This window comes from Lates calcarifer, linkage group LG11 (assembly GCF_001640805.2).
Source record: "Lates calcarifer isolate ASB-BC8 linkage group LG11, TLL_Latcal_v3, whole genome shotgun sequence".
NCBI lineage: Eukaryota > Metazoa > Chordata > Actinopteri > Centropomidae > Lates > Lates calcarifer.
Window position 1 is genome coordinate 2,522,584 of NC_066843.1, and position 27,946 is coordinate 2,550,529.

At 39.9% G+C, this 27,946-nt stretch overlaps 1 protein-coding gene across 2 annotated transcripts; it reads right to left on the bottom strand.

The window, feature by feature from the left end:
• Positions 1 to 11: 11 nt before the first annotated feature.
• On the bottom strand, positions 12 to 27,863 carry LOC108888630 (serine/threonine-protein kinase SBK1). Of its 2 annotated transcripts, XM_051074038.1 has the most exons (6): positions 27,616 to 27,863; positions 17,801 to 18,087; positions 16,859 to 17,264; positions 6,821 to 7,061; positions 2,807 to 3,009; positions 12 to 2,213 (listed from the first exon to the last, which is right to left on the bottom strand). In XM_051074038.1, the coding sequence occupies exons 4-6, from the start codon at positions 6,990 to 6,992 to the stop codon at positions 1,380 to 1,382; spliced, it is 1,209 nt and encodes a 402-aa protein (XP_050929995.1). In that variant the 5' UTR covers positions 6,993 to 7,061; positions 16,859 to 17,264; positions 17,801 to 18,087; positions 27,616 to 27,863; the 3' UTR covers positions 12 to 1,379. The 2 variants fall into 2 exon arrangements, with proteins under 2 accessions (XP_050929995.1, XP_018540221.1); XM_018684705.2 differs by lacking the exon at positions 17,801 to 18,087.
• Between the last annotated feature and the right edge of the window lie 83 nt (positions 27,864 to 27,946).

Here is a 27,946-nt window from a genome sequence, read left to right on the forward strand (position 1 = left end):
AAAATATTAATAACAACAACAACAAAAAGATTTTTTTTTCTCTGTTTATTTCAACAAATTTTCACCACAGTAATATTCATGCAATACTTCTGAAAAACACAAACAAAGGAGAGAGATTTCTGAAACATTTTAATCCCCAAATCCAACACACTTTTTTGTGTGTTTTCTACATTTGTCAATCCCTTCTCACATTAGCTTCCTAATGAGTTATAGAGCAAAAAACCAGAACAAAAGATTGAGAGGGCAGTAAAATGTTACATATAGTTTATTCTACTCGTGCTTGTAATATTTAGCATTAAGAATATTTCGAGGATCTTGCTGCTTTTCAGAATTAATTCCAAATATATAATTTGTTGGATAATTAAGTTAACTGCTCAATGAAAGGTACAATTTCCTTTTTCTTTATTAATCATGCAAATAGAAAAATTAGGATTATTGATTGTATGTTTCTACGCTTTTCTCCTTTTACTTTTTCATTCATTCACCACCTCACAAACAGTGATGAGAATTTAATGGTAGCACTTGTTAGAAAAGTAATAAGGTACCCAATTAACACCTAACTGCTAACCATGAGGTGTTTTCAGCTGCTTGTACTGTTGATTGCTACTGTACAGTGGGTTTAGGCATCACAGGCTAACATGAAAAGGACATTGTTCTGTGAGAAAAATAGTTAACATACATCTACTTTCATGGGAGACCACAACAACATGATGATGAATATTTAAAGAAAAATATTGCCAAAATGGCTGCCTTCTACAGTTGTTTTGTAATTTTCATTCATTTAACTTTTTAAATAAAAAAAGAACAGGCTTTGAACAAATCATAAATATATGCATCTGACATAAATAAATAATTTAACTCCAAATAAAAGTAAGAAAACACTTCACAGAAACCTATCTACTAGACATGAAAATGGTACACGACAATAAACACAATAGTACCATCAGTCCATTTATGAAAAGCCGATCACATCCCTCTCTTTTTCTACAGATTATTTTGCAATGATTGGATTATTCCAAACATTTCAACATACTGCTTGTGGATTATGTTGTTTTTTGTTTGTTTTTGTTGCTCTCCCTTCAGTTTTTTTTTTTTTTTTTTACACTTTTGTCCAGTGAGTTCATGTCTTGTACTGAAGTATAAACCACATACAGGAGGCTACAGTGTGTGATTGTCTCACTGGTCATTTCCTCAGAGTTTATCTTCATCAGAAATGATTATATCCACAGTGAAGCTACAACGTTATGACTGCGGATCCACCCGACGAAAAGCAGCACCTCTCGCCGCACACCTCCACTTCCTGTTTCTCATACTCGGAAGAAATCTTCCTCTTCAGCTCAGGTGTGAGCAGGTGCTTTGTAAAGCAGCATCAGCAGCCTCTACACGCAGATCTCGATGGGTGTGGCCACCAGGATGCGTCCTCTCTCGTTCTCTCTGTTGACCCGCTCGTAGCTGCCGGTGGAGGACGGCGAGCTGTTGGTGGACATGGAGGAGTAGTGGGTGTCCATCATGATGCTTCCTTTCGCCACCATGCAGGCAGGTGACAGGCTCTGCTGCTTCAGTCTGTCCACTAACACGTCTTCTTCAGATGAGGATGAACTGATGTCCAGAGGAGGGGCGCTGCTCGCCAAACCTCCTCCACTGCCACCACAACTGCTGCTGCTGCTGTTCCCGTTCTCCGTGTCCAACATCCAGCACTGGTTGAAGTAGCTGAAGACTTCTTTAACAGAGCAGCGGCGTTCCTGCTCGATGGAGAGCAGCCTCCGAAACATTCGCAGAGCTTCATCTGTGAAGCGGCGCCACTGCGAGGGCACTGTGCCCGTCCTACGGCGCTGCCAGCGGACAAACTCCTCGTAGAAGGCGTCGTTCGGCATGGCCTTCTCCCAGGGGAAGTTTCCTGTCAGCATGCAGAAGAGCAGCACGCCAAACGCCCACACGTCCGTGCTGTAGTCCACACAGAAACCCTCATGCCGTGAGGTGTCGCACAGCTCGGGCGCTGTGTACGGGATCGTGCCACTCACACGCTTCACCGGAGAGCCAGCGCGTCTCGTCATGCCAAAGTCCGACAGCTTGACCTTCCTGCACTCTTTGTCAAAGATGAGGATGTTCTCAGGTTTGATGTCCCTGTGGACCAGCTTCTTACAGTGAAGGTAGTCCAGGGCGATAGCCACCTGGTGAACACAGCGCTTAGCTACCGTCTCAGGGAGTCCCACCTGAACACAGAGAGAGAAGAACAATGAAGGCAAACATACAGGACACAACTGAGTTAAAGGTTTTTGAACCTGGGCCTTATTTCCTCATGTTTTGGGCAATCTGTCCCCTCCCCCTGTTTAACATTTCTAAGCAGATATAAGGTACAACCACTTATATCTGGTAAGATCAATTAGTTTGTTATTTCTTACACCCCACAAAGTCAGATAAAAAGCAAAACGAACTGATCGAGGCAGTGGTATTCCAGCAGCTCCTGTGTTCTACTTGTTAAAATTACTGTTGTTTTGAGTCTGGTATTGCATAAAGAGATGTTTCTGGTTAAACAAAAAGGATCTTACACTTTAATAAAAGGGTCTGTCTCTGTAGGAATCCTATCCATAATGTTGTCACACTTAGAATAACAATCGGAGCCTGTCAGTAGCAAAAACAAGCACTTTAGTGGAAGTACTTTGATGTGGACAATTGGCCATTGGGTTAAACTGCAAGCTGCCATGTTGGTCAATGCTGCATATCAAGCAATACACCCAGGGTGCTTAAGTGTAACCTTAGTCCTGATAGTGGCTTGTCTACTCCCACCTACAACCTGGACTTTCACCTGTGGAGGGATGATGTCGAAAAGATCTCCAGCGAGGGCGTACTCCTGAGCGAAGATGTAGTACTCATCGGTTTCAAAGGCGATGCCGTACATGTTGATGATGAATGGGCATGGCGACAGGTAAAGGGAGACACTGTACTCTCTAAGGAAGCTCTTCAGCTTGGTGGTCTTCTTCCTCAAAAACTTCAGGGCCATTTTCGTGCCTGGTTTAAAAAAAAAAAAAAAATATGAGGACAGGGAACAGTTACATAACCTCCAATCTCATTCCTCACTTCTTGTTCTTTTCCACCCTATTAAAGTGTTTGGGGATTTATTTCACAGCTTCCTTAACCGCATGCAAGAAACTTAATTAAAATCATTTCAAATTTCATGAATAATTAAAGCCTCCAATGTCACTGAATTTAAATCCTGATGTTTTTTTTCCAGCATATTTATAATGTAAGTAATTCAAATCCTCTGCTGGACTAGTCATGTTCCCACACAGCGACCACGATGTTGCTGAGCTGCTTTCAGGATTGGGATTTTGTTGTAAAGTGATGTTTACAGCTGAAAACATGTCCTCACAGAGAGGCCTAGTAATAAGGTTAGAAAGCCAAAGATGAGAAGAAAGTCTCACTCTGCCCTGAAGTAAATCATTTCATGTGATATAATATAATAACACTAAAGGATGCACAAAAACACACTTAGTCATCTGGAGGAAACACAGAAAGGCAATTTGTGAGGACATGGCTCTTAGGGTTTGACTCACATCATCCCCCCCCCACTCAGCAGCCACTTACAGCCCTGAGACTAATCTGAAAGCTCGGAGAAAACACCCCCAGACAATAAAAGCTGGAGAGCTGCCACATCTCTGCCGGTGTTGTCAGCTGAGATGAGAGGGGACACTTCTCCAATACCACTGGATCAGCTCCGGCAAAGGAAAAGGTCAAAAGGGGAGATCGAGGTTTGTTCTTAAAGCCTCAATACAAGATGTTGACAGGACATTAAAATATAACTAGATTATGTTTTGTTACAGGCTTCATTAAGCTTTCAGGGATGTCTAATGTTATTATCTTGTATACTGTTGCCATGGATTCAGTGAGTCCCATATTTTAAGCCTGTATTTGTTTACAATTGGGCAAACTGGGAACATTGAAACTAGACCATAAAGCAATAACGATAATTATAAAATTACTGCGAAATGATATGATACAATTCTTTTCAAAAGAAATATAAATAATGGTTGACAAATAATTGATTTCCAGGCACAGAAGTTACTACCAATCACGTTGCAGAAACAAAGGTTTGTGTCGATCAAGTTAGGTTTCAGATTTGTTAGCTTAGATTAAGGTCGCGTTTACACAACAAGAATTTTTGCATAAAACAGTAAACCTTTGTTGCAGTTTAGGTTTCATTTGGGGGCAGAAAATCAGAACTTTTGAAACCAGGTTCCAGAGTGTAATCACTCTGACTGTCGCCATGGAAACTGGCAAATTGCAGTTCTTGCAAAAACTGGAACGACACTGCCCCACCTCTCGTATGGCTATTACATTTTTAGCCTACGTATGAATAGAAGCACAACAACAATGGTGGATGATTGAGCTGTGCTTGTGCTACTCATCAAGTTACATTGCCATCTAGTGGCCTGGCAGGCACATTACTGCATTTTAGATCATTTCCACAGATCAGTGAACAAAAATCATTATCATTAATCATTATAACTGTTTTTCTACTTCAGATTTGCAAAATGTTTGTTTATTATCTGTCCCTGACTCTGTGCACAGGCAGCAATGTTTATGTGTAAACTTTCCAAACACGTTTAAACAAGTCTAATGATCACAGCATCTTTTTTTAAGAGCTGACTGCAGACTGTGACACACACAGACACACACACTGAGTATAAATAACGACTTTCCTGGCCACGCAGCTCACTGTAAACACATCTGATTTGCACAGACGCCAACAAGTAGCAGCTTGTGTTGCTTGTGCTACAGTAGTTTCATGTCTACATGGAAAATTTGTTGCTTTGTTAAGTCCGCCCGCTGGCTAAAATGCAAAGATAAACACCATCTGTTCAGGAGCTCAGCTGACTCCAGTGAAGCTACAATTTTAAGTGTTTTGGGGCAGAAACTAAAGCAAAAGAATTGTATTGGCCTTTAAAAGACCAACAAGGTTTCTGGCTTTCCCATGATCAGTTTCCCTAAAGCAGAGCTACTCTGTAATTTTCATGAAACAGGCTTCAAGTTTTTGTAGCCTGAGTTCGCTGTGCAGCTTTAATATGAAAACAAAAGCAAATTAGATTTGGTCGGCAGATATTAAAAGACTGTATTAAGAATCAGAACATCCCTTCTCCTAACTGAGCTCTGAGACTTTCCAAAAAGAAATGACTCTGTTCAATAAGTAACCTAATTCTCCTGATGTTGCTCTGAGTCCCCTGCTTCACTAAAAATGCATTTGCACACAATTATGACTCAAAGGTCGGACATGACTTTGCCTTCAGCTCATTTATTTCCACTGTTAACTTGACATTTACACCCAGCAACATTAGACATTTGAGGGCAGGCAGATTAAAGCTGAACTGGTTCTCTGATGCTTCTGGAAAAGATGTCACTAACCGATGATGAAACCACAGGTACATGTTTTTATTTTTTCATCAATCCTTCAATTGTGGATTTCAGTGGCTAGAAAAGGTCAGAATTCATCTCTGCAGCCGCTCTAAATGAGCAGCACAGCTTTGGCTTTGTGCTCCATAAAAAGAGACTATTAAAAGGCTTGGAGCAGATGGTCAATATTTTGGCTTTTAACGTGAAGAGGCTAAATATTTTCTGTTCTTTAAAAAGTGAATTTCTGCATTCTAGATGTTAAATCACTTCATAAAAGGCATCGTGCATCGCCTCAGAAATGGCCTTCAGTATTCATCTCTGAACACTTCAGAGCTGAATCAGAGAGCTTTACCTGAGCACTGAGCACATGTTAGAGCAACAAAAAACACCATTATATCTGATTCTCTCAGTAGCTGCTGCTGCGATGCCTCAGTGAAATGAAAGTGTTTTAAAGCTGCACTCTGAATGGTTGCACACTGAATCACAAAGTAAGACCACGAAAGTGAACAACATCCCATTTTCTCCAACTGAGACTCTGCAGAATTACTCGCTTTAAAGCCAAATTAATTTCTGGAGGTGAGTCTGGGGAATCTGAAACTGTCCCCTCCTCAAATCCAGAGAAAGACGGACTCAAACACCAACAATGGAAGAAAAATTCAGATCATTTACTCAGTTAATAGTGGCAATAACACACAATTAAAATACCCAACTACAAGTCCTTGATTCATAAGGTAAAAATATTTTGAAATTTTCTGTATTTTTTAAAGCAATGGGTCTTTCATTTCAAACAGAAGCATGGCCGGATTAACCTCCTCGGGGTCCCAGGGCAAAGTCTGTTATTGGGCCCCTACTCACACCCAACCTCAAAATGAAATGTTGCTCAATACAAAAATCAAAGCAGAAAGCAAGGCAAGTGACACACAGTAAAAATAAATACAGATCACGACTAAACGTAAAGGATGATCTTAGGAGTGTCCAAAATTAAAGGGGTATATAGGTGTTAGACTGTTGTAGTCTTATGAACTGTTGTTACACCCGTGTTTGAACTGGCCTGTTCCTTCAAACATTTTAGGGATAGTGTGGGTCATCAGGTTGGGAAGCCCTGATGTGGAGGTGAAATAACTGATTAACAGAAAATACATTTTAATTAACTGATCATTCAAGTCATTTTTAAAGGTGAAAATACAAAACATTATTTTTCTGCTCCTTAAATGTGAATATTTGCTATTTTCTATGATTGTAAACTCAACATTTTGGGGTTTTTAACTGTTAATGAGACAAAAAAAACTAAACATTTAGAATATGTTAAAACTTGGGCTTCAGGGAATAATAATGAGCCTTTTTTCACTGCTGCTACACAAATAATCCATTAACTAAAAAAAAATTTTTTTTTAAATCATCAGCATATTATAGCAGATAAACCAGTTATTACCTCTGATTTTGTGGATGACAAGGTCTACCTTCCCATAGGTGCCCTTGCCCAGTTCACGGACGACCTCATAGTATTTGTTGATGTCCAGCTTTTCCAGGTTTTGTGCAGCAATCAGCTGGAGCTCCTCCAGGATGTCGATGGAGGCGCGGGAGCCGTGGGGTGAGGAGTTCATGGTTGTGGAGGGACGGGCCAGGGGACGAGGTCTGGAGCTGGTCTGGAGACGGTCTGGAGACGGGAGTTCCTGTAGAATGGGAGGAGCAGGAAGGAAAAGGAAGGTTCACGATGTGGAACAGTACCTCCACCCACTCCACCCCACGACTGTATACACCTATTGTGCTGTACATAAACACGCTGTATGAACATTAACACCATCATGGAGAAATGAGAACATTTTGAGTCCAGGCCAAATGAGCTGTTATGTAACCTCTGATTTGTGTGTTCAGGACTTCAGTACAAAGACAGACTGCACCAAAATAAAAGACGAGGTGTGGCTACTGTTTGTTTGTACTTTGATTTTTGTGGCTTTTCTCATCAAACAATCCTCCCAACAAGAATCAGACTCCAGAGTCATGCTGTTAGGATTTACTCAGGCTTGAATTTGAGTTGAACCAATATTTATTTTGGTCTTAAACTTACTCATGAAATGACTCATAACAACAAAATGCAATACCTCCACCAAGGCCAAACAATCCTACACATCTCCGTCTAGCTCTTGTGCCATACCTCACAATGTTAAGGCCAGTGAAACTATTCCTGGACCTGCTCCAAAATTGAATGGGTTCGTCCCTGGTCCATGCCCCATCCCTCCACCACGTTTGGTGCCAATCGGTTTTGTACTTTTTGTGTAATCAGCTGACAAATAACCAAACAAACTGACCGACACAGGTTAAAACATCACCTCCATATGTCAAAGCCGAGTCCTTTACTGTCCGTCTCTACTTGGTCTATAAAATACAAATAAATATATAAAAATAAAACAACATCATCTGATTAATTGATAATGAAAATAATTAGTTTCAAGCCCAAAACACTCGACTCTGCTCCTCCTGTAGGTGTTAATGATTGTAAGTCTAATCAAAGCAATGCTGCTGACGTTCACCGAACTCTGAGGACAACGAAGCAGGAAAATTAAAGTGCAAATGAGTTGAGCTGGATGTGAGGAGGAGAAAAGTATTTCTATTTGTGGATCTGATCCTCTGCAGCTGATTAATGATCCTCCTGCATTAATTAATGTCTAATTCTGATCCGATGTGTTTCTACTCTGTCGCGCCTTCTGGCTTCCATTCTCAGCAAATCTGTCTCACCTCCCTCCTCCCGCTACCAAAAGAGGCCAAACAACACGCATCTGCTGCATCACCCGCGGCGGCCGACATCTCCCGAATGACTGGAGAGACTTTTCGCGGCCCTGATGGCACAGCAGAATTTGCACCACATCTCATTAACGGTGGATGAGAAAGTGTCGGATGAGACAGGATGGTAGCCACATCCTGTGCGGAGGGGTCCATCTGTGCATCGCCTCGGAGACAGCTCCCGTCTGCAGAATGTGCTCGACGGAGGAAATGTGTACACAAAACTCAAGTAAAGCGTGTGAAAACAGTGAAGACAAACACAAATATACAGCATGCTTCACTACAGAGGACCGCAGTGACAGGAAAACTGAGCTCTGTATGTTTGTTGATCTGAAAAGAAATGTAGAGAATAGATAGAAAACTTTAAATCTGTATGAGACTTTGCTTTTGATTCTAAGGTGATTACTTTTTTGTTTTTACTTAAACATGTAACTGAAACAAACTATTTTAACATGGATGACTTAGACTTGTTTTTGTTTTTACTTACGAGCAGTATATATACCAAACAGGACATTTAAAGGCTGCATCCACACTAATACATTCCCAAAACTGAGACTTTTGGAAACGATGGCGCAGACGCCACATTCACTTCCTGATTGAGTCTTTCCAGTCTCAACGTATCTTTCACTGATTCGTCAAGCTCCTATCATGTGACGTTTTTCCTGCAATGAATAATGCTCCCCTACCACGCTAATATATCACCATAGTTGCTTTGTGATGACTCCCAATCTATGTTTTCCAGCACCATGAACACCTTATATCTCTGTGTCTTTTCAGTAAGTTTCACCTTGTTGTTAGTCCAAGCAAAGAAATCTAACTAGAAACTAAGCAAACAACTGCAGGGTAGACAACCTGCTTCTTGTTTACATCAATACACCGCCATGTGATAAATCTTCAGGTGTGTTAGCATGAACGGAGAGAGAAAGAGATTTCTGATAGAGAGCTAAAACGCTCGTCTGGGCGGAGATTGTTATCATTTTAAGATTGTGTTTTAAAATGAAAACGTATTAGAGATGATGTAACCTAAAGCTACGTCTTCAAACATCTTATTAGCGTCAGCTGCTGCAGCATATGGTGGCTTTTATTGTGAAGCAGTCATCAAAAATGTGCTCAATGAGTGTTTGTAACAACAAGCGACACCAATCAATCAGGAATTAAATATTAGGATTACTATATGATCAATACAGAACTGGAGGGTACTGAAAACACAAAAATCAAACACTGCCACATTTACAAAAAGCTCACAAACTCAGAGAGAAAATTAGGCTGTCTTGCAGTGACAGAAAATGGCTGTGGACACAAACAGTATGTCCTGAGCATAAAACTCAGACAAGCAGATAAAAAATGAGGAGTCAGCCGAACCCGAAGGAGCCGACCGGCTGTCCATCACCAGTCCACTCAGCTTCCCTCTGACAAGGTCAATAAAACACAGAGTGGATGAGACAGAGCCAGAGAGAAAAAGTACCTGCTGTTCACAGATGAACAGCGCCTTCATTTTATACTCTGGTTCTGTGTGATTAGATTTTTAATTAAAATTCAAGCTGGTTCTGTCCAGTTTTATCTGCACCGCTTCACATCACAGTTACAGTATCAAACAACACAATAAATTAAAATGGGTTTTTGTGTCCACAGGCATAAAGAGTCACCTCTGATTGCATTTCAAAAGGGCTGGGAGACTTCTTTGTTCATGTGTCACAACCAGTCAAGCTGCAGGAAATATGGTCACAATCTCCCCTGCTGCTCCTGAGTTATGACCAGAAAAGTGTTTTTGCAGAACATTATGATGTTACAGTAAAATTGACCTTTAACTTTCTTGTTACAATTAATCATTTTATCCCATCAGAAATTTTTCTAAAATTTTGTCATAATAAGGGTGTCGATTCTTTAGTTATAGCTGACTAAAATTACTGCCTCGTGGTTGAACTCTGCCAACCAGTTAATTAGCTTTACAGCCAATATTATGTTATGTGTGGTCCCAGTGACCTTTGACCTTTAACCACCAAATCCTAATCAATTAGTCTTTGAGTGAATGTACCAAATTTGATGAAATTCCCTCAAGCCAATACTAAGATATCGTGTTCACAAGAATGAGACAGACAATTTTCACAAAAGTTTAGAAAATTTTGTGTAAATTTTTGCAAAAAAATCTTTTGGGGTTCAAACTGTAACGAGGCCCTCATGCTACAATTAAAGCTCAAGAAATCTTTTGATGATAATAATTGTGATTCCTTACTCCTACTCAAAAAACAAGTGGAGATGTCAGAAATTCAAGAAAAAAAAGGAATATCGCAAAAAAAATCTTCACATTTGGCTGAGGTGGAAAAGTTGGTATATCAACTTAAAAAACATGACAAATTGCAAAGGAAATTTAGAGATTTAGAGAATGAAACAGGAACATAAACAGCACGAAATACATGACAGATGAGGAAACTAGAATTTTCCTAAAATGAACACATAAAAAAAAAAGAGATGTCACATTTCCATCATTTTCAACATCTTTTTTTAAATTGTTTTTCAGTCTCATTGCGCCATCTTCCGCTGCACAAGTTTATCAGCATCTGACTGGAGAGTTAGCGCATTAATGGAAAAAAAATCTAGAAAATATTACTCTTTAAATTTTTATGTTCTTTTTTTAACAGCTATAACAACAGACAACAGATTTAAACTGACAGCTACAAAAACTGAAGGACAAACCAAAGAACGACAGAGGGCTCCTTCGTCTCAGGACGTTTTATTCTTGGCTTCACTAAACCATAAAAACCTTGACATGAATTCATGCAGTATGAACAGACTCACACTCCATTTCTTTCTCTAACCTCCTGAGTGCTCGCTCATATGTGCTCTCACGCTGCCGTCATATCAAAGAGCCTGGAGATGAAAGAAGTCACAACCAGCACTAATTAGAAGCATCTTCATGTTTGCTACCGCTCCCAGCAGCCCCCACTGCTCCTTCTCAGGGTATCGGTGCCATGGCTGCTCCCCAGAGGGGCCTTGAGGAGGCAAGCCCACATTTGCCTCCCGGACAAGGGGGAGGTAAGACCACCCTGCTGTCTTTCTTTACAGTAAGATGTTTGATTGTAATCAAAGCACAGCTGGAACTCAGCCAATGTGCCGCTCTTCTCCAGCGTTTGAAGCTCCATGTCAATGTTACTTGCCTATTGGTACTCTATTGGGTGGAGGCAAATGGTACAGTCCATTTTCAGGTTGTCTGTCCCATTCTTTTGAAAGCGATCGCTCTGTAACACCTTGAGGGAATTTCTTAAAAATTGGTAAAAACTTTCACTTGGGTCAAGGCCACTGTGAGCCCACAAAACATGCTTTTGGCCATGCAAATTTGATATTGTAGTAACGCCTTGAGGGAATTTCTTGAAATTTGGAAGACTTTTGGACATTTGACTTAGACTCAAAGATTAGGTGGTTAGAATTTGGTCAACATACGTCAAAGGTTACTGTGACTGGAAGCATAACATAAGTAAATAAAACCACTATTATATTCTCTTCTATACGTCTCTTATTTTCCTGGAACACATTCTCCTCTATTCATTATACATTCATTTGCCCTATGTTGAAAACCCGTGGGCACATAAACAAAAACTAAAAGTAATTGCAAATTACATGAAGCATTTTTTTATGAGTAAAAAGTCTTAAAACATGTATAGTTGACCTCATAAGAAAAATGATGGTATTTATCTGCAGCCTAAAGTATTCTGAAAATAAAAATACACGTAGTGACTCTGCTGCAAGCCTGTAAATAAAAAAAGAGAACAAGAGCAGTGCACCACAGGCAAGTCTAATGGTCTAATTTTCACAACCCTGTGCAAGCTTGTATTTCAACCATGCTTCAACTACTGCAATGCAATGTTCTCAGTTTTCCCCCAAAAAGTCAGTAAATCAATTGCAGCTTGTGCAGATAGCGCTGCCAGAGTTTTAACTGGAACAGGCAACATAGAACAGACTGTTCCCGTTCTAAAACCCCTGCAGTTACTTCCAGTTAGTTAATTTTGGGATAGATTTTAAGATCATAGTACATGTAAATAAATCTATTCATGGCCTCTGGACTATTGCTGATACGCTGCCAAGATACATTACGTTCCCTCCGGTCCCTCGGATCCACAGACTTTCTGATGCTCACTCAACCAAAACCTAAACAGAAAATCTACCTTTTGCATGTTTGGACTCTGGAAAACATCTGAAAATTACTACTATACATGAATAATACACGTTACTGTTAATAAACAAACCTGACAAAAATGCTGAGTAACTGTCCCCTTGTTGTTTGGCAAACATGAAACTAAACACACATTAAGCTCTGCAGGAAAAAAACAACCTCCCTCTGCCACCTCATTTGTGTTTGGGCCAACATCGACTTGTAAAACATCAGCACCCAATTAATCATTTGTAATGTTAAATCAATATGTCACCCGACTGAAAAATACTTAATGAACAAGTGCTACCATCTTAGGCCATATCTGACTCCAAACAAAAGTCTTGTAGAGATACAAATGGTTCCAGGAAGAAAAGAAAAGAAACTTTTATACTGTTAAATTAAATTTTAAGAAGTAATTTGTGCATTAGAACGTAGGAGATGGGAGAAAGCTAATGCATACTCAGAGTTGCATGGCTCTATGGATGGTATGTTGGTTGACCCACCATTTTGTTCCAGACTGAAATATCTCAACAACCACTAAGTGGATTGGCATGAAAATTGGTGCAGATATTCATGGTCTTCAGAGGATGAACTGAATGACTTTGATGGTCCCCGGACTTTCTCTCTTGCATCACCAAGAAGTTCACATCTGTGGTTTTGACTGACGTATTTCAAAAACTATTGGATGGATAGCCATAAGATTTGGCACACATATTCAGTAAAAACATATAATATACGTATGAAAGCAAAAACCACAATCAGCATCTTTCTGCCTCTAAAACATTACCCATATCTGAACCTTGACTCACAAATCTGATCAACAATCTTTCTGTCTTAATATAAAGCTCACAACCCAAAGAGCCTCCTCTGGCTGAACGGACTCATGCCTGTGAAAGCATTCATGCATCGTGAATATGAATGTAGCTCACGCCATCCTGCAAACATCTGCATCCTCTCCTCCTCCACAATGCTGCCTGAGTAGGATGGAGTCCACAACAAAACGACAAGACAAAGACAAATTAAATCAGATCTGTTTGACTTATAAACTCTGACGCTGCACGTCTCACTCGGTTATAAGGCTGAGGATCGGTGGCTCAGTATTAAATGAAGACCTGTCATCTCCTCTTAGCTTCAAAACAGAATCTGATTGGAAGGGAAATCCCAACACTGAGCTGCATATTCTGCAACAGAGAAGCACTAATCTGTTTTATCTCCTTTTTAAAAAATAAACTGAAAACAAATTGGTGGTTAATTTAATGTTGCTCCGGTATAAAATTAAAGGCGTATGGGTCGCTGATTGAACAGAGCTGGGTTTTGAGTTGTGCCAGTCTGGCAGGTTGTTTAATTACCTGAACTGTTGACCTGCCACAGGCCAGTGGAGTTTGTATTGTGCTTAAATGGAAAGAAAACAGCCTTGTAAACTGAAGGCTTCACTGGAGCTGAAACAATCCGTTGATCAACAGGAAATAAATCACCATCTATTTTGGCAATTGATTAACACCTGCTTTTGCACTACAAATATTGGTGAACAGGTTTGATCTCCCTCTAACTAAGTGATGAGTCAGTGGATTAAATCAGGCCCAGCAAGTCCCAGAGTAAAGCTGAACTGTAGATCAGTTAAAAAGACTTAGAAGTCATTAAAAACCAGAAAAAACCTGGTCGCTTTGATGCGCTCCACGGCCCCGTGAGCGCTGTGGGAGCAGACCGCCGCCACCGGAGGAGAGTTCATCTCTGATATCCAGCCAGGAAATGTTGAAAATATCAAGAATTATAAACGGAGTTTGGTGTGTTTGTTACAGCGACAGCACTTCCTGCTCCAGAAGGACAGGGGGATCATGGGTAATATACACTACGCAACTGGAGCTCCGGTCAAGAGACTGACAGGCTTTATTTTCTCTACATGAAAAGCACTAGCCCAGCAGAATTATGGCTGCAGACAGCGCTGTTGCTCAACAAAATTGTTTTGTTGAGCACAGTGTTGCTTTAAATATGAGGATCTGCTACTTTTCTTTGTCATATTGATTTTAAACTGGTTTGGGACTGTGGCTCAATCAAAATGACACATTTTAAGATTGTCCTGATAATGAAAATAATGAGCGGCAACCCCGGGCTTCATCTCTGTTTTTATCTTTGTACATCCTTAATCAGGAGAAACAAAATGCAGCTGGATGTTATAATGAAGCTGTGTGTCGCCCGAGCCTGGCGAACTCAGTGAACCCTCAGTCTCCATCATACTTCTCAAAGGATGATTCATTGTGATCTATCTGCAGCCCGAATAAACGATCCTGAATGAACAGTAGCCCAATCAGGCCAAACCCTGCCCTGTTTTCTTTAAGCTGACAGAAAGTGAACAAGCCTCTTCTCCTGTGCCAGTCTTTGTCGACCTTTCAGCTCCCTCCTTTGTCATTCTTACCTTTTCAACTCCGTGCCAGCGAGTGAACATGTGCTGTGAAATGTTATTCTAACTCTGCCCACTGAGATACGACAAACCCAGCGAGATTATTTCTGCCCCACGAGCTGCTCTCTCCTCCAGAAATGTTTGTAGAAGTAAATCTCCGTCCTGCCAGTTGACCATCACAGCTCCCACTGAGCGAGGGCTTCGTCTCCCTGTGTGGCGGTGGTCCTCTTCCTCCTCCTCCTCCTCCGGTGGCGGCGGTCTGCTCCCACAGTGCTCACAGGGCCGTGGAGCGCATCAAAGTGACCAGGTTTTTAAAAAATATCTGGCTTGGCCTTGCAGCATCTGCAAACACTGGGGCTTTGTGTCTGCACGCTTGGCGGCACATCACTGGGCCGCTGCTTTAATGCCAGCCCATTTCGGCTGCTGTGAACCCCACGCTACAGTAGGTAACATTACCCCCTTTTGTCAGCTTTAATCTCTGTCCCTCTTTCTTCTTCTCTGGCTTTCTTTCTCCAGTCTGCCGGGGTTAATGTGTGGACATGTGCATCAGACAGACATCTTGCTGTAGGGCTGGGACTAATGATTATGTTCATTATCCTTTAATCTACTGATGAATCAATTAATCTTACATTCTATGAAATGTAAAAAAACTAAAAAAAATCAAACTTCCCCGAGCCTCAGGCTACATCCTGCGTCCACACTACTACCAGAGCTTCGATCTGTACTTGCCAAAATGATTGAGTCTTTCCAGTCTCATCGTATCCTTCCCTGATTCGTCTAGCTACTAGCATGTGACTGTTTTCCAACCCAGATGGATAATGCTGCCTGTACCGGTCTTAAATGTTGCCGCAAAGAAATCTCTGGTTGTACTTTTCGCTTGTTCCTTGTTCATAGTATTTTCTGACACTAAGCAACCAACTGCAGAGTCTTTGTCATGTCTCTCAGTGGATTAAATATCTTTGGGTTTTGGACAAAACAAACAAACAAACAAACAACGTCAACGACTAAAGATGTTCAGTTTACAGTGAACACACAAATCTTCTCATTTACAAAGCTGAAAACAAAGAATTTTCCCAGTTAGAAAACAACTAAAACGCCTGAACAGGTGATCAAAATAGTTGCCAAATATCCTCTGGTTTCAGCTTCGGAAATAATTAGCTTTTGTCCAAGACTGAAACACACACAATGAGTTATGACAAAGAAAAGCAGCAAATTCTCTTGTTCCAGAAGCTGAAATTATAATTAAATTATAATATTTACCTTTTTTAAAAAACGATTTTTGCTCAAGAAATAACTGAAGCAGCTGAAAACAATTGTCTATTGCTTTCCTGTCAATGGATAAATCAGTTAATCGACTTATTGCTTCAGCTCTAAACTCTTCAGACACCATGATATCATGATCCCTGCAGCAATTTGAGACTCAAGATGCTTTTTTGCACCATTTCCCACAAGAAGAACTGAGTTCCCATTGATAAGAAAAACTAAATAAAGACTAAATTCAAGCCTCCACAGCGTCTCATCCTTCATATGCGACTTATGGAGAGCTGAGGTCAGTGTCAGTCGCACTGTTGTCACAAAAACCTGCCACAAACTGCAACACAAAGACACGAAGAGTGAATCAGCTCTGCAGACACAAAGCATGCTTTATATCCATCATAACTGCAGTGCACGTGAAGTCAGGCGGCGCTGGACTGTGTGTGTGCACGAGAGCGATGTGTGCAAATGCAGAATGTTGTTGATTAAAAAATAGAAATAAAATAAAAATAGAGCTTCAGTGATTACACATGTGTAGCTGGGACACAATAGCTTCACAGCAGCTTCTATTGTTCTGCTCAGTCAGTGTTTTTGTCACATGGTGCACAAGCTGTAACTTTGATCTTGTGTGTGTGAGGATTTAAGATGATTTACAGCTGTATTTTTAAATAAGGCACACTAGTTTAAATGAGGATAATTAACAGTGTGAGGCTTGTAAACACAACAGTAGTCTGGTGTGATGCTTGGCAACACAGCTGCATAAATACACAAGGGCAGCAGCAGATTCTGAGGGTAAATGTGTAAAACACATCTGGAAACAAGAAACTAGCGTTAAATTAGCAGGTGATTAGTTTGTATTGAAGATGACGAGACACAAAACCGGAGCTTACCTTTAAAAATGTGCTGCATTCAGTGTCAATCCATCCAGACAGGCAACACCTGACTCTTTAACTGCCAGAGGAAACGTCGCAGATCCTTTAAATATGATTACTGTTAATATTATTTTGTTTTTTAATCCTCGGCAGCGCAGAGAGACGCTAAGCTGAGCCTGAAGCAGGAACCTCGGCAGGGACCCTCCGCCGTCCGCTCCGCCGCCTGTCTGTCACTGTCTGTCGGCTGCTGGACTCGTTCCGGAGCCGCTCTCTTCTTTCTCTATTGTCTCCGCACTCCGCTGGCGGCCCCGCCCACCGCCGCTGACGGCCAATCAGAGCGCAGAGCGGCGGTGTGCTCCTCTGCGACGGCGGTGCGTTCAGGGGATGTAGGAATTCACACTCTTGTGATGATTTGTGACGCCTCCTGCGAAATTAAAGGGCAGATGAGAGGCTGTAAATGCCTGGGCAGATTAGTAGAATGGTTTTACATGATATCATGACAATTATGATGAAATATAAAACTTTAGATGATTATTGGTAAAGGTATTGGATCGCAATTTGGTTTGAAAGTGAAATTTCATTTTAAAGAGTTGGGGAATTCATTAATTTTATTCAGAAATAATGTTAATGTTAATGTTAAGGTTAACTGGTGTGATCCAGTTGTACTCGGAAATCAGAATTTCCAAGTTCCTAGTTGGAAGTTACAACCAGAGCACCCCCTGGAGTCAGATTTCCAACTCAGAAAGTTGGAGCAACCCCACCAACCCCGACATAAGAATTCAAGATGGCTACTCACATCAATAGTAGTGAACACTTTTTACTAACTAACTTTTTATAGCAATTTGTTTTACATTAAGTTATTTTTGTGTTTTGGTAACAGAATGACATATTAAACATAATCAAATTTTTTTAATCATAATGAAATACACTGAAACACAAAGATATCTTTGCGCCTTTTACCGTCCTCTGAGGTGTTCTGCAGGTGGAGTGTAGATTTATTCTGAGGCAAAAGAGCATAACAACAACAAAGGCTTTCCTGCAAGCATCCAAGTTTTCAACTTAGAGGTGACGTCACTCCCAGTTCCGACTTCTGACCTTTGATGTAAATGGAATGCAGCGTTTTACTCCCTTTATATACAAAAATAGATACGTCCTCTTCAAACGATTTAACCGTCGCTGTCCACATACTTCTGTGCATCCTTCACGTTAGCTTGGGTGTTGCTCACAACATCCACTAGAGGGCAGCCCTGAATAGCACAAATATAGACGAAATTAACGCAGAGTACGAACACAAGGCGACATTCATATTTGTATCTAATATTGAGCATAAACGAGCCTTTACATGGCTCACATTTGGAGCATGTCTGCAGTTTGGATTAACATGAAACTGTCCAGGTTCAATCATCGGTCCAAATTATTAACAACTGAATTAGAAAATATCATGGTCAGGTAGACTACCACTCCCAGGGTGCATTTTGGCAAGTAATACCCAATCAGAGCGCTTAAGCAGCAGACAAGAGCTATCACAGCACATTTTTTGGCAGCTTTAAATTGTGCTGAAATATCAACCTTGTCTTCAGAGGGTTAAAAGTCACATTTACAAACTCCATCAACTGCAAATCTCCTTATTTCCCAAGTATTTAAATATTTTCAGCTCATAAAATGACATAAAAACTGGATTGTCCTTTTTCTGACCATCCCTGCGTCTCTGAATGCAGCATGAGGAGATGTAAAACCTAAGCACAACATGTACCCGGTGAAACGTGAATCTGTGAGTGAGTCAGTTGCACATTTTAAATCGATGGTTCACAGTGAAGGTCTATTTGCAGCTGCAGCAACAGCAGTGAATGAAAAGGTGCAAGTGACATCAGATGTTGTCGTTCATTTGAAGCTGAAGCAACCTTGTGATTTTCATTGTGTTCTGTGGTGAATAAAAAGTGCTCACTGGTGGATTTAAAAGAGACTGAATTGTGCTTTTTTTAAACAGTGATGACTCTGTGACCCTGAGGTTTTGGTGCATTGATTTATGTCTGTGATGGGAAGCCTAATGATCACTGGGATTATCCTGTAATTTATCTGGTGAAAGGCCTCGGGCTACGATGTTAGTTTGAAGTGGCGGGATAATTACTTTTGTATAATTTTGCATTTTGGGTGTGAAATTCTTTCACTTTACCCTCCTGTACCTGAACTACTCACAACTCATGTCCATACTAAACCTCTAACCTCTGGTGAGGCATCACAAGTAGATTACTGGTGAACTTTGAAGTGGACAAAAGCCAAAAAGGTTCAGATTTAAAGGGCTTTAACTACATATGAAATGTTTGAGCCTCAACCGACACTAATTTCCTACATCGCAACAGAAACACTGTAACTGTTGGTGTGGCAACTACAGCTCAGAAAGTAAAAGCACAAGCTAATAAATCTCAAGGGAAATATTTTCTTCTTGGTATTTGTGAGGCTTTTTAGTACGGAAGCCCATTTACGTCAATGTGGTTTAAAAAGAAATAAAAGTAAAATTCATTATCATTATAATTAGAATGAAAAAGTTTTTCTAAATAATGACTCGGTATCTCAGGAAAATATTCAAGTCATTCTTTTGTATTTGTTAAATTTTTTGTTTGCATTTTGCCCATAGGAAGCCACCATAGATCATGACCTTTCCAGAGCTCCATAAAAAACACCCAAAAAGACAGATCCAAGAAACATAAGGCTTGTAAGTAAGTTTCTATATAAAAGCACAACGACATTAGGGACATTATAGGTATTTAAAAAAAAAAAACATAGCTGGGGGAATATGATAATACTCAGAGAAAAAACATGAATTTTTGAGATTAAAGTCATAAATTTACAAGAAACAAACTCATATATTCCCTAAATATTTATACATACATTTATATTTATACATTTTTTTTTCTCAATAAATTTGTGTCTTGTAAATTTACGACTTTAATCTTTGAAATTCTGAGTTTTGAGTTTTTTCTAAGTCAAGTTTTGTTCTTGTAAATTTACCACTTTAATATCAGAAAATATCTTAGTTTCTAAAAAAAAAGACTTTAATCTTGGAAATTCTGCATTTTTTTTTCTTTTTTTTGTGGAATATCACCTCCCTCCCCGACTTAATATTTTAGTTTTTTTAACCTGCAATGGCCCGAATACACCGTCATTTAACTTTTTAAGTTGCAGGCAACTTTTAGGATGAAATTAGAAGAAAAATTTATTCGTACTATGTAAACAAAACAAGAAATGCACCAGGGTTAAAGGTCAGGGTTATGGCTGCCTGAAGGAAATGATTATCTCATAATCAGAGACACAATCTTCTCCAAATCATCAGAAACCTCTGAGCTGAATAAAGAGCAGAGCAGCACCATTGATCTGCTGATATTTGATTATTCAGCCAGTGTCCTCACCTGCGATGGCCCTGCTCTCTCAGAAACATGAAGTCAGAGGATCATTTTAATTCATCACGTCCTGAGTCATCGGCTGCAGATTGCTATTCTGCAGGCAAAAGGAATGAGTCTCAGGGGAGACAACTCGAGAGCCAGGATGAAGGAAAAAAAAAACAGGCAGCAGCCGGGAGGGAAAAGACATTGATTTACTTTTTTTTAAACGATGCAATCGCAGCTAAACTCATCCCAGAGTTTGTTCAGTTTTTGCCACAAACATCTCTCTCTGAAAGCTTCTCGTACAACATCTTAAATCACACCTCACAGTTAAATGTTCGTATCTGAAGTGGTCCGTGTCCTCTCACTGCCCGGGATGAGAGCTTCTTTAAAAATTGACTAGCTGACAACACCTTAAATCAGACTGGGAGTAAAAATCCCCAAAGAGGAGGAAGAGGAGAAGGAGGAGAAGGAGGAGAGGTGACTCTGGTATTTGTGAATTTCTCCAGAGACAAGTGTGTCCTCACAGTTAGTAATTATAGGGAGGACATGGTCATACAGAGTCCACGAATAATCTTCAAAGTGCTAGTCAGCTATTTAAGGGACAACTGTTTAATCAGAGGCAGGAGAGAAAGACTAGTCTTTGTCTGTGCAGTAAATTTGAGGCTGCTAGTTAGCTTAGCTTAGCATTAAGACTGGAAACAGAGGGAAACTTCTAGCCTGGTTCTGTCCAAAGGTAACAAAATCTGGTACAATTATGTGATAAGCCTCCATTTATAGAGGCTTTATAAGGTTTAATTAATGGCTTCTTTAATGGTCAATAAATACTTTACATATGTTTTATTGATCAGTAATAAGCTAATTGATAAGGGCAGCTGTTGTTTGGTTGTGAGTCATTAATATGGGGTAATGAGTCGGCTTGTAATGAGCCAAACAGATAAAGGTAGTTATTTATAAATGTTAATAAACCATTACCCTAATCCAGTAAATCTGCAGTTATAAATATTAATAAGCAGTTAATTCAATAAATGGATTTTGGTCTTTTCCAGACGTGGTCAAACCACTGGAGAGTTTTCCCTGATGAATTAAAGAGATAAAAGACAAGAAATGTGTTATGATGAAAGGACAGTTTTTTACAACCTGGCAACCCAATAGCTTTTCTTTTTGATGACTCATATCTGATGTATAAAAGAAAGATGTATTAATCAATATTAAAGACATTTAATAATTACTGCTTTAAACCTTTTATAAATGGTACCTCATCAGAAATTAGTACCAACACTTCACCTACCAGCACCTCTCAAGCTCAATAATTAACAATAATTATCTTTATTATAAGAGATTTGATTACACAATTATATATATATATTTTTATTATTTGTTTTATTTGAAGTAAGACTTTGACTTTTGTCTTTAACAAAGATGAAAACATGATATTTTCATGATTTCTCTTATTTTTTGTATCGTGTTTACAATCATATAATCAGTGTTTCCTTGAAGCTCGAAGGTTGTTGATGAGTCCGTCCTTGTGTGTAAAAACAAGATTTAAAGCTTTTCGTCGGCCGACAGTGAAGCACAAACTGTGCTGAGGACACTCAGGATCTCTGTGGCAGCAGTGTTAGTTTTCCTACAGGAGGTCTAAGAGCAGATAATTAGTCGGCTGTTGGCTCATTATGATAACGACATGTTTGACTGCATTGTTTGATCAATTCTCTGTGGGCAGGCATAATGAGATCCCAGGGTCGGAGGGAAGTTTTACTGAAGCTGCTGGTCTGCATCACATATGACTACGACTCTTAGATACAGATGATCTGCAGGTCTGGAAAAGTCTTAAAACGCATTGAGGACTCTAAAAGGCCTCAGAAGGTATTAAAAGGTTTTAAGTTTAATTTACAAAAGCCTTGAATATTTTTCTTCTCCTGCTAGCGACAGTAAGATCAGTTATAACTACAGCTGCTAGGAGACTAAAAATGTACAAGTGTCAATTTTAGCAAAAACTACAATTAAGTACTTATTTACTTTTTAATGGTTTTAATTATTTCATTGTTTACTTAAGTAAAAGGCCCCTAGCCCTTTCTATACACAATCCCCAGACTGAAACCGACATAATGACTACAAATGACACTGTAGTCATTTTGTGGTGATTTTAATTCTCGTTAAGGTGGTTTTAATTCTTTTAAAGATGATTTTAAGTTTAAGAGGTGACTTTAACTTTAAGGTGATTTCAATTCTCTTAGAGATGATTTCAATTATTTAAAAAAAATAGTTTTTAAATCTCTTGTGGTGGCTTTGTGTCTTTTTTGGTGATCTCTGAAGTGAGTTTAATTCTCTTTAAGATGTTTTTTGTCTCTTTGTGGTAGTTTTGTGTCCAATTGATGATTGATTATATTGTATTATGAGGTCATAGTAATATAAAGCTGGGAAGTCCTGACAAATGTGATATAAATGTCACATGCCTAATAAATAATTACAGGTTTGTTTTCCATTATTCTTCTATGTGATATCAATATGTAAAAAAGAACATTCCAATTACATTTGATTGGATTCAGAAAACTGCAGAAACCCTGTACACAACACACAGAGACATTATCTGTCAGAAGGTGAAACAAACCTGAGAGCACTGGATTATGATTTTCATGTGTAAGTGCAGCATCAGTGATCCCAGAGGGATTTGTGCCTCACATTTGTCCTCACTTGCACCCACTTTGTTTACAACCAGACAGAAAAAAACCCAGAACAGCTGGGACTCCTTCAATCAAGGTTACAGTGGCAATCTCCCAGAATGCCACACAGCAGCATGAATCCCCCCCCTGGGCTGACATCCAGTGTTTTTAATCTCACCAGGAGTTAGACTTAGGGGAGCCAGTTACTGCCCCGTCTGTTAGCGCCTCTCTTTGGATAAACAGATTCAATTTCCCGGCCTGATGACGATGATCCCGGTGAGCGGCGACCAGCCAGAGCAGAGGGGAAGATCAGATGAAAGATTCCTGATGTTATGTAATTAGGCTAAAAGGTTGCGTCTGCACAGCGAGGGGAATTAGTCCCAACATCGTGGCCTCCGTGATGCTGCGGCAGTGATTTACTGTCATGTTAGAGGAGGTTATCTGGAAACCTGCTGCACTGGAATCCAGCCGTGATTAAGAAAAACATCATGAATTTAACATGAGAATTCTCCCTCCAGGTCATTTATGACTCTAACTAATTAAAGCTTCTGACGGTAATTAACCTGCTCATCTACAGGAGCTGCCATCCTCCCTGTAACACACAATGAATTGACTGGTTTGGTTATGAAACTGTAAAATATAATTTGCTCGACTTGCTGCGACTTCTATTATTATTTTTCAATAATCACAAACAGCTCAGACAGACTTTTGGTGGAAAGACAGAATTAGAAATAGAGAAGAAAATGGCTGTAAGAGGCTGTAAGCTTTGAAAAATCAAGATAACTCTCATGACCTGTAATTCAGCCAGAGGCCTTTGTTGCACTACTTTCCCTCCCACGTGTCCTATCATCTCTCTACTATCTAATATAAAGTTTAAATTTTGTCCAGGTCAGACTCAGTGATCCACAACAGCAAACTTCAAGTGCTGCTGTCGGAGATTATTTTTGATAGTAATGTTGAGCTTCAAAGTGACGGTTTGTCCTTTCGGGCCACATGTGGCCTGAAAATTAGAGTATTTCTAACTTTTAAGATCTAATGCTATACATAAATGCAACACAATGTTTGACAAATTTCCAGTGTTGAACATCGGGAATGATGACCAGGCCTTATAGTATGGCATCATCGATTTGGCATCTGGGACGACGCCCCGATGAAAAATTTAGCATGTCACTTTTTTTTTTATTTGCTACGATGTGTTCTTTCACGTTGGCCAACAGGACAATAGCGCTCTCTTATGTCCTGTTTCTACATAGCTCTGTGTATGTATGTGAGGAAACCGAAGTCCATTCTTTCTTATTGAAACCTCTGTGATGACTGATGTGTTAGCGAAACCTTCCATTTTTTCGGTCCCAAATTTGCATCCAGTACGTTAAAAAATCATAACTTTAGCCATGAATTTCGGACAGACCATATGCAGTGTGTCACAGGAAGTTAGCATAAACACGAATTAGCTAACTTTCTGATGGCATATTTAGCTAACATTGGTAGCATGCTAACTGTGTAACTTAGACTGCATGAATAGTGGTACATACGTCATAAGACTGGACGAAGCTTGTAGAGTTGCTAGTCTCCCGATAAAGCAACCTAGTCTCAGTTTTGCGTGTCATTTCTACGCAGTTTTTTCTTGTTGTGTGCTATTTCACATAATGTTTTTTAACCACTCACTCTAACTCTAACCCTACCAAAAGGGCATAAAATGACACGCAAAAACTTTAAAATACGTAAAAATGACACAAAACATCTTGAAAATGGGGTGGAATCTGTACACAATCCTGTGAGATCACGTTAGACCAAAATGCAGAGAGAAATCTGACATGGTGATGATCATAAAAGAAAATGAAATCTGATCAGGACCTAAAACAACCCCATCATCTTCCTGTGGTCTGTTAGCAGTGTCAGGAAACTGAGTGGGATTACGCAACAAAGCTGGTGAGAACTACTCTCCAAACTGGTCTTTCCTCAGTCTCTCAGCCGCCTGGGTCAAACCATCCACTGTTTAAAGCCTTCAACCCCTCTATCCTCTGCTGTTTGCTGTTCCTGATGCACATGGACAGAGGACAGGAACAAAAACAGGTGAAGGATGTTTGGATCTGCTACAGTGAACATCTGCCATGTGGCATGTGTTGGGTTTTTTGAACCAGCAGAGAAATCAGCCGCCCCCTCACAGCACTCTGACAAATGAGAGCTCCACGTGTAGCAGTCACAACACCGCGTGGACACGTGCACAGAAAGGAAAATATATTGCTCCCTGACATTGCTCCTCTTGCTTGCTTGAATCTCATATTTTTTTTCCTGAGCACTTCCTTGACAACGGCTCTATAGAGAGAATATTTATTTTCATCACCATCCCCTCCGTTGACCAACGCTCTCTCCTCTGTTTGTCTTTGACCAGAAACCATCCTGTTAATTGAAACGAGTGGTTTATAATAATCGTTAAATTCTCAAAGTACAATAGCATAAATATACCAGCTTGTTCTCATGTTACCATTTCAAGATGAGGACTGTTAAAATGATTAAAACCCTCTCTTGGCTGCAGTCTAAATCACAAAGGACAACAGGAGCACCCAACATCCTCTGGCCATAAACAGTAAATTAAACCAGTATCACACTTTGAGCTTGCAGCTGCAGGGGGAGGCGATTAATTGAAGTAAATCTGTACCAAAGCAGGGATGTTGGCTCAAGACGCTGCTCACTGGATGGTCTTTGGCAGAAGTACACCTTAATTTAAAGGCCCAGATCTATAAATATAGTGTCTATCATCAGATTATTGTAATTAGTAAATATACAAGTGTTGCTTCAGTCATTTAATGCCAGGTACACTAAAACATCAACTGTACCTGCAAATTCAAATTATATGTTCTAAAAGCTAAACACCAGTGCTGACCCAAAATGAACTAAGTTATGATAAGAATTAAGTTTATACTAGTAAACATGAGTATGTACTGCCTCCAGGAAATAGCCATATACTTCTTCTCTAAAGTCGGGCACTGACAGCTTTCACCATCTCCCACCTACTCATCTTTTATGTGTATATGACATTTGGTGCATAATCCTAAATAGTGTAAAAAATTCACTTTATTAAAGTGTGACAAAGTTTAGCTTTAAAGGTGCTAAATGCACTATAAGTAGATTACTTCAAAACATTCAAAAAGTAACTAATACAGCTAATGTTAGCATTAGCAGCTGTTTTCTCACCAAGTGCTTCAGCCATTGTTGCATTTACGAGCGCTACGGTGTCTCACTATTGCCTCTTGAGGTAGAAAGTGGTATTACAAGATGGGATAGGGCTAGCTGGTTAGCATGCTAACGTCAGTAGAAGAGACAAAGTGTTAGAAGTTGAAGCAAAACATTGACGTTGCTGTCCACTGCTGGAGACGGGATGTTAGCTATGTAGCGATAGCAAAAATTCACGTATAGCACCTTTAAAACAGTGCAGGCAGTAAGCCTCAGGGCTTAACCCTCGCTGCATGTGACACTGCTCAGTTTCACGTTTTGTTAATGATATGATGTGACGATGCTTTCTAACAATTAGCAGGTTTCCGATCAAATATAGTGCTGCACCAGTGGGAGCAGGCTCATTGAAGGTGGTGCCACTGCTTCTAAAAATGTCAGTGTCAAAAAAAGCTCAGAAATATCACATTAATAGCAGCAGTAGTATTAACATTTATGCCTGATGCACATGGCTGGAAGCTGCAGTGCTCCTCCTGTCACAGATGAGTATAATTCACCATGTCCAATATGTCTTTGTGATGCTCAGTGTGTAATTAATGAATGCGTGTGCACGAACATGCCATGCCATGTGATTTTTCCTCTTAAAACACACAGAATCTCAGGAGTTTGGTCACGCGTGCAGAACAGGATATTCAGGATGTTCACAGCAGTGACACCAGCTCCTCCTGACCCTGGCATCTCGCTGCTCAGAATATTAACAGAGTCTGATTATCAGAAGATAGACAGAGACAGACGATCACAGCACTGTGATAAATGTCTCCCTGTTCAGCTTCTGTCATAATGCTCACTGTGTCATTGTTTAAACCTAAAATGACACCCACAATTTCTTTGAGTATCACTACAAACATTTATACAGTTTTGGTCTCAGTTTGTGGCAGTAACACCGTATGATGGACGGCTACAGGAGCTGCTGGTCAGATGATGTACGGAATTAATGACATTGAACTACAGACAGTCTGTTGTTTAATTCTCTAGTTACTTTTATCAGTTACTTGTCTTCTGGATGCCAAGACTGTAACCTTTCACAAATTAGTACATGACACAAATGGAAATGTCATGTTTTCCATGATGTTTCAGATTTTAATTAAATCTTCTTGCTGTGCCAACTTCTTCCAAAATGGTTAAATGGCAACAACTGGAGAATTAGCGCCACCAACTGTTTATCTCAATGAGCTCTGTTTGTTTTGCGGAAATGAAGTTAAATTTTAGACTATATCTATGGTCCAATCAGGACTTTATGGAATTATTTTGGTAGAGTAGGAACTCTAACCGGAATCACTATTTCATTACATTTGTTAATGTCAAGTTAATAAGGTTTTATCCAGCCCTAAATACAGTTAAATAAAGGAAGCTCAGTTCCTTCCTCCTTAGTGATGACCTTCCAAACAAACGTGATTTCTCTTTACAACAATAGAGAATATATATTTATCCTCACGATCAGTCAAATAAAAATCTGTCTGTTTCTTCTCCTTCACTTGCTCATCACGTCCACCAAACTCACCTTGGACTCGTCAAGGACGGCTTGAGACTTTACTCAGCAGACAGAAGGTGATGAACAGCTGCTCCACAGAACCACAAAGTTGAGTTCATGTACAGTTGATGGTCGCTGGTTTTATTCCAGAGGAGCTGGTGAGTCAGAAAACAGTTGTTACAAAAAACAAAATTATGAGCGAAGGGCCACTCGCATTCTTTCAGAAATAAGAAAGTACAGCAGCTTTAAAACTAATCTGTGGTCTCGTCTGGCGGTGAAACAGAGACATGACTCAGATCTTTAGAAATGTTAATGCTGACGAATACAACTGACATGAATGGTGCAATACTTTTGTTAGTAA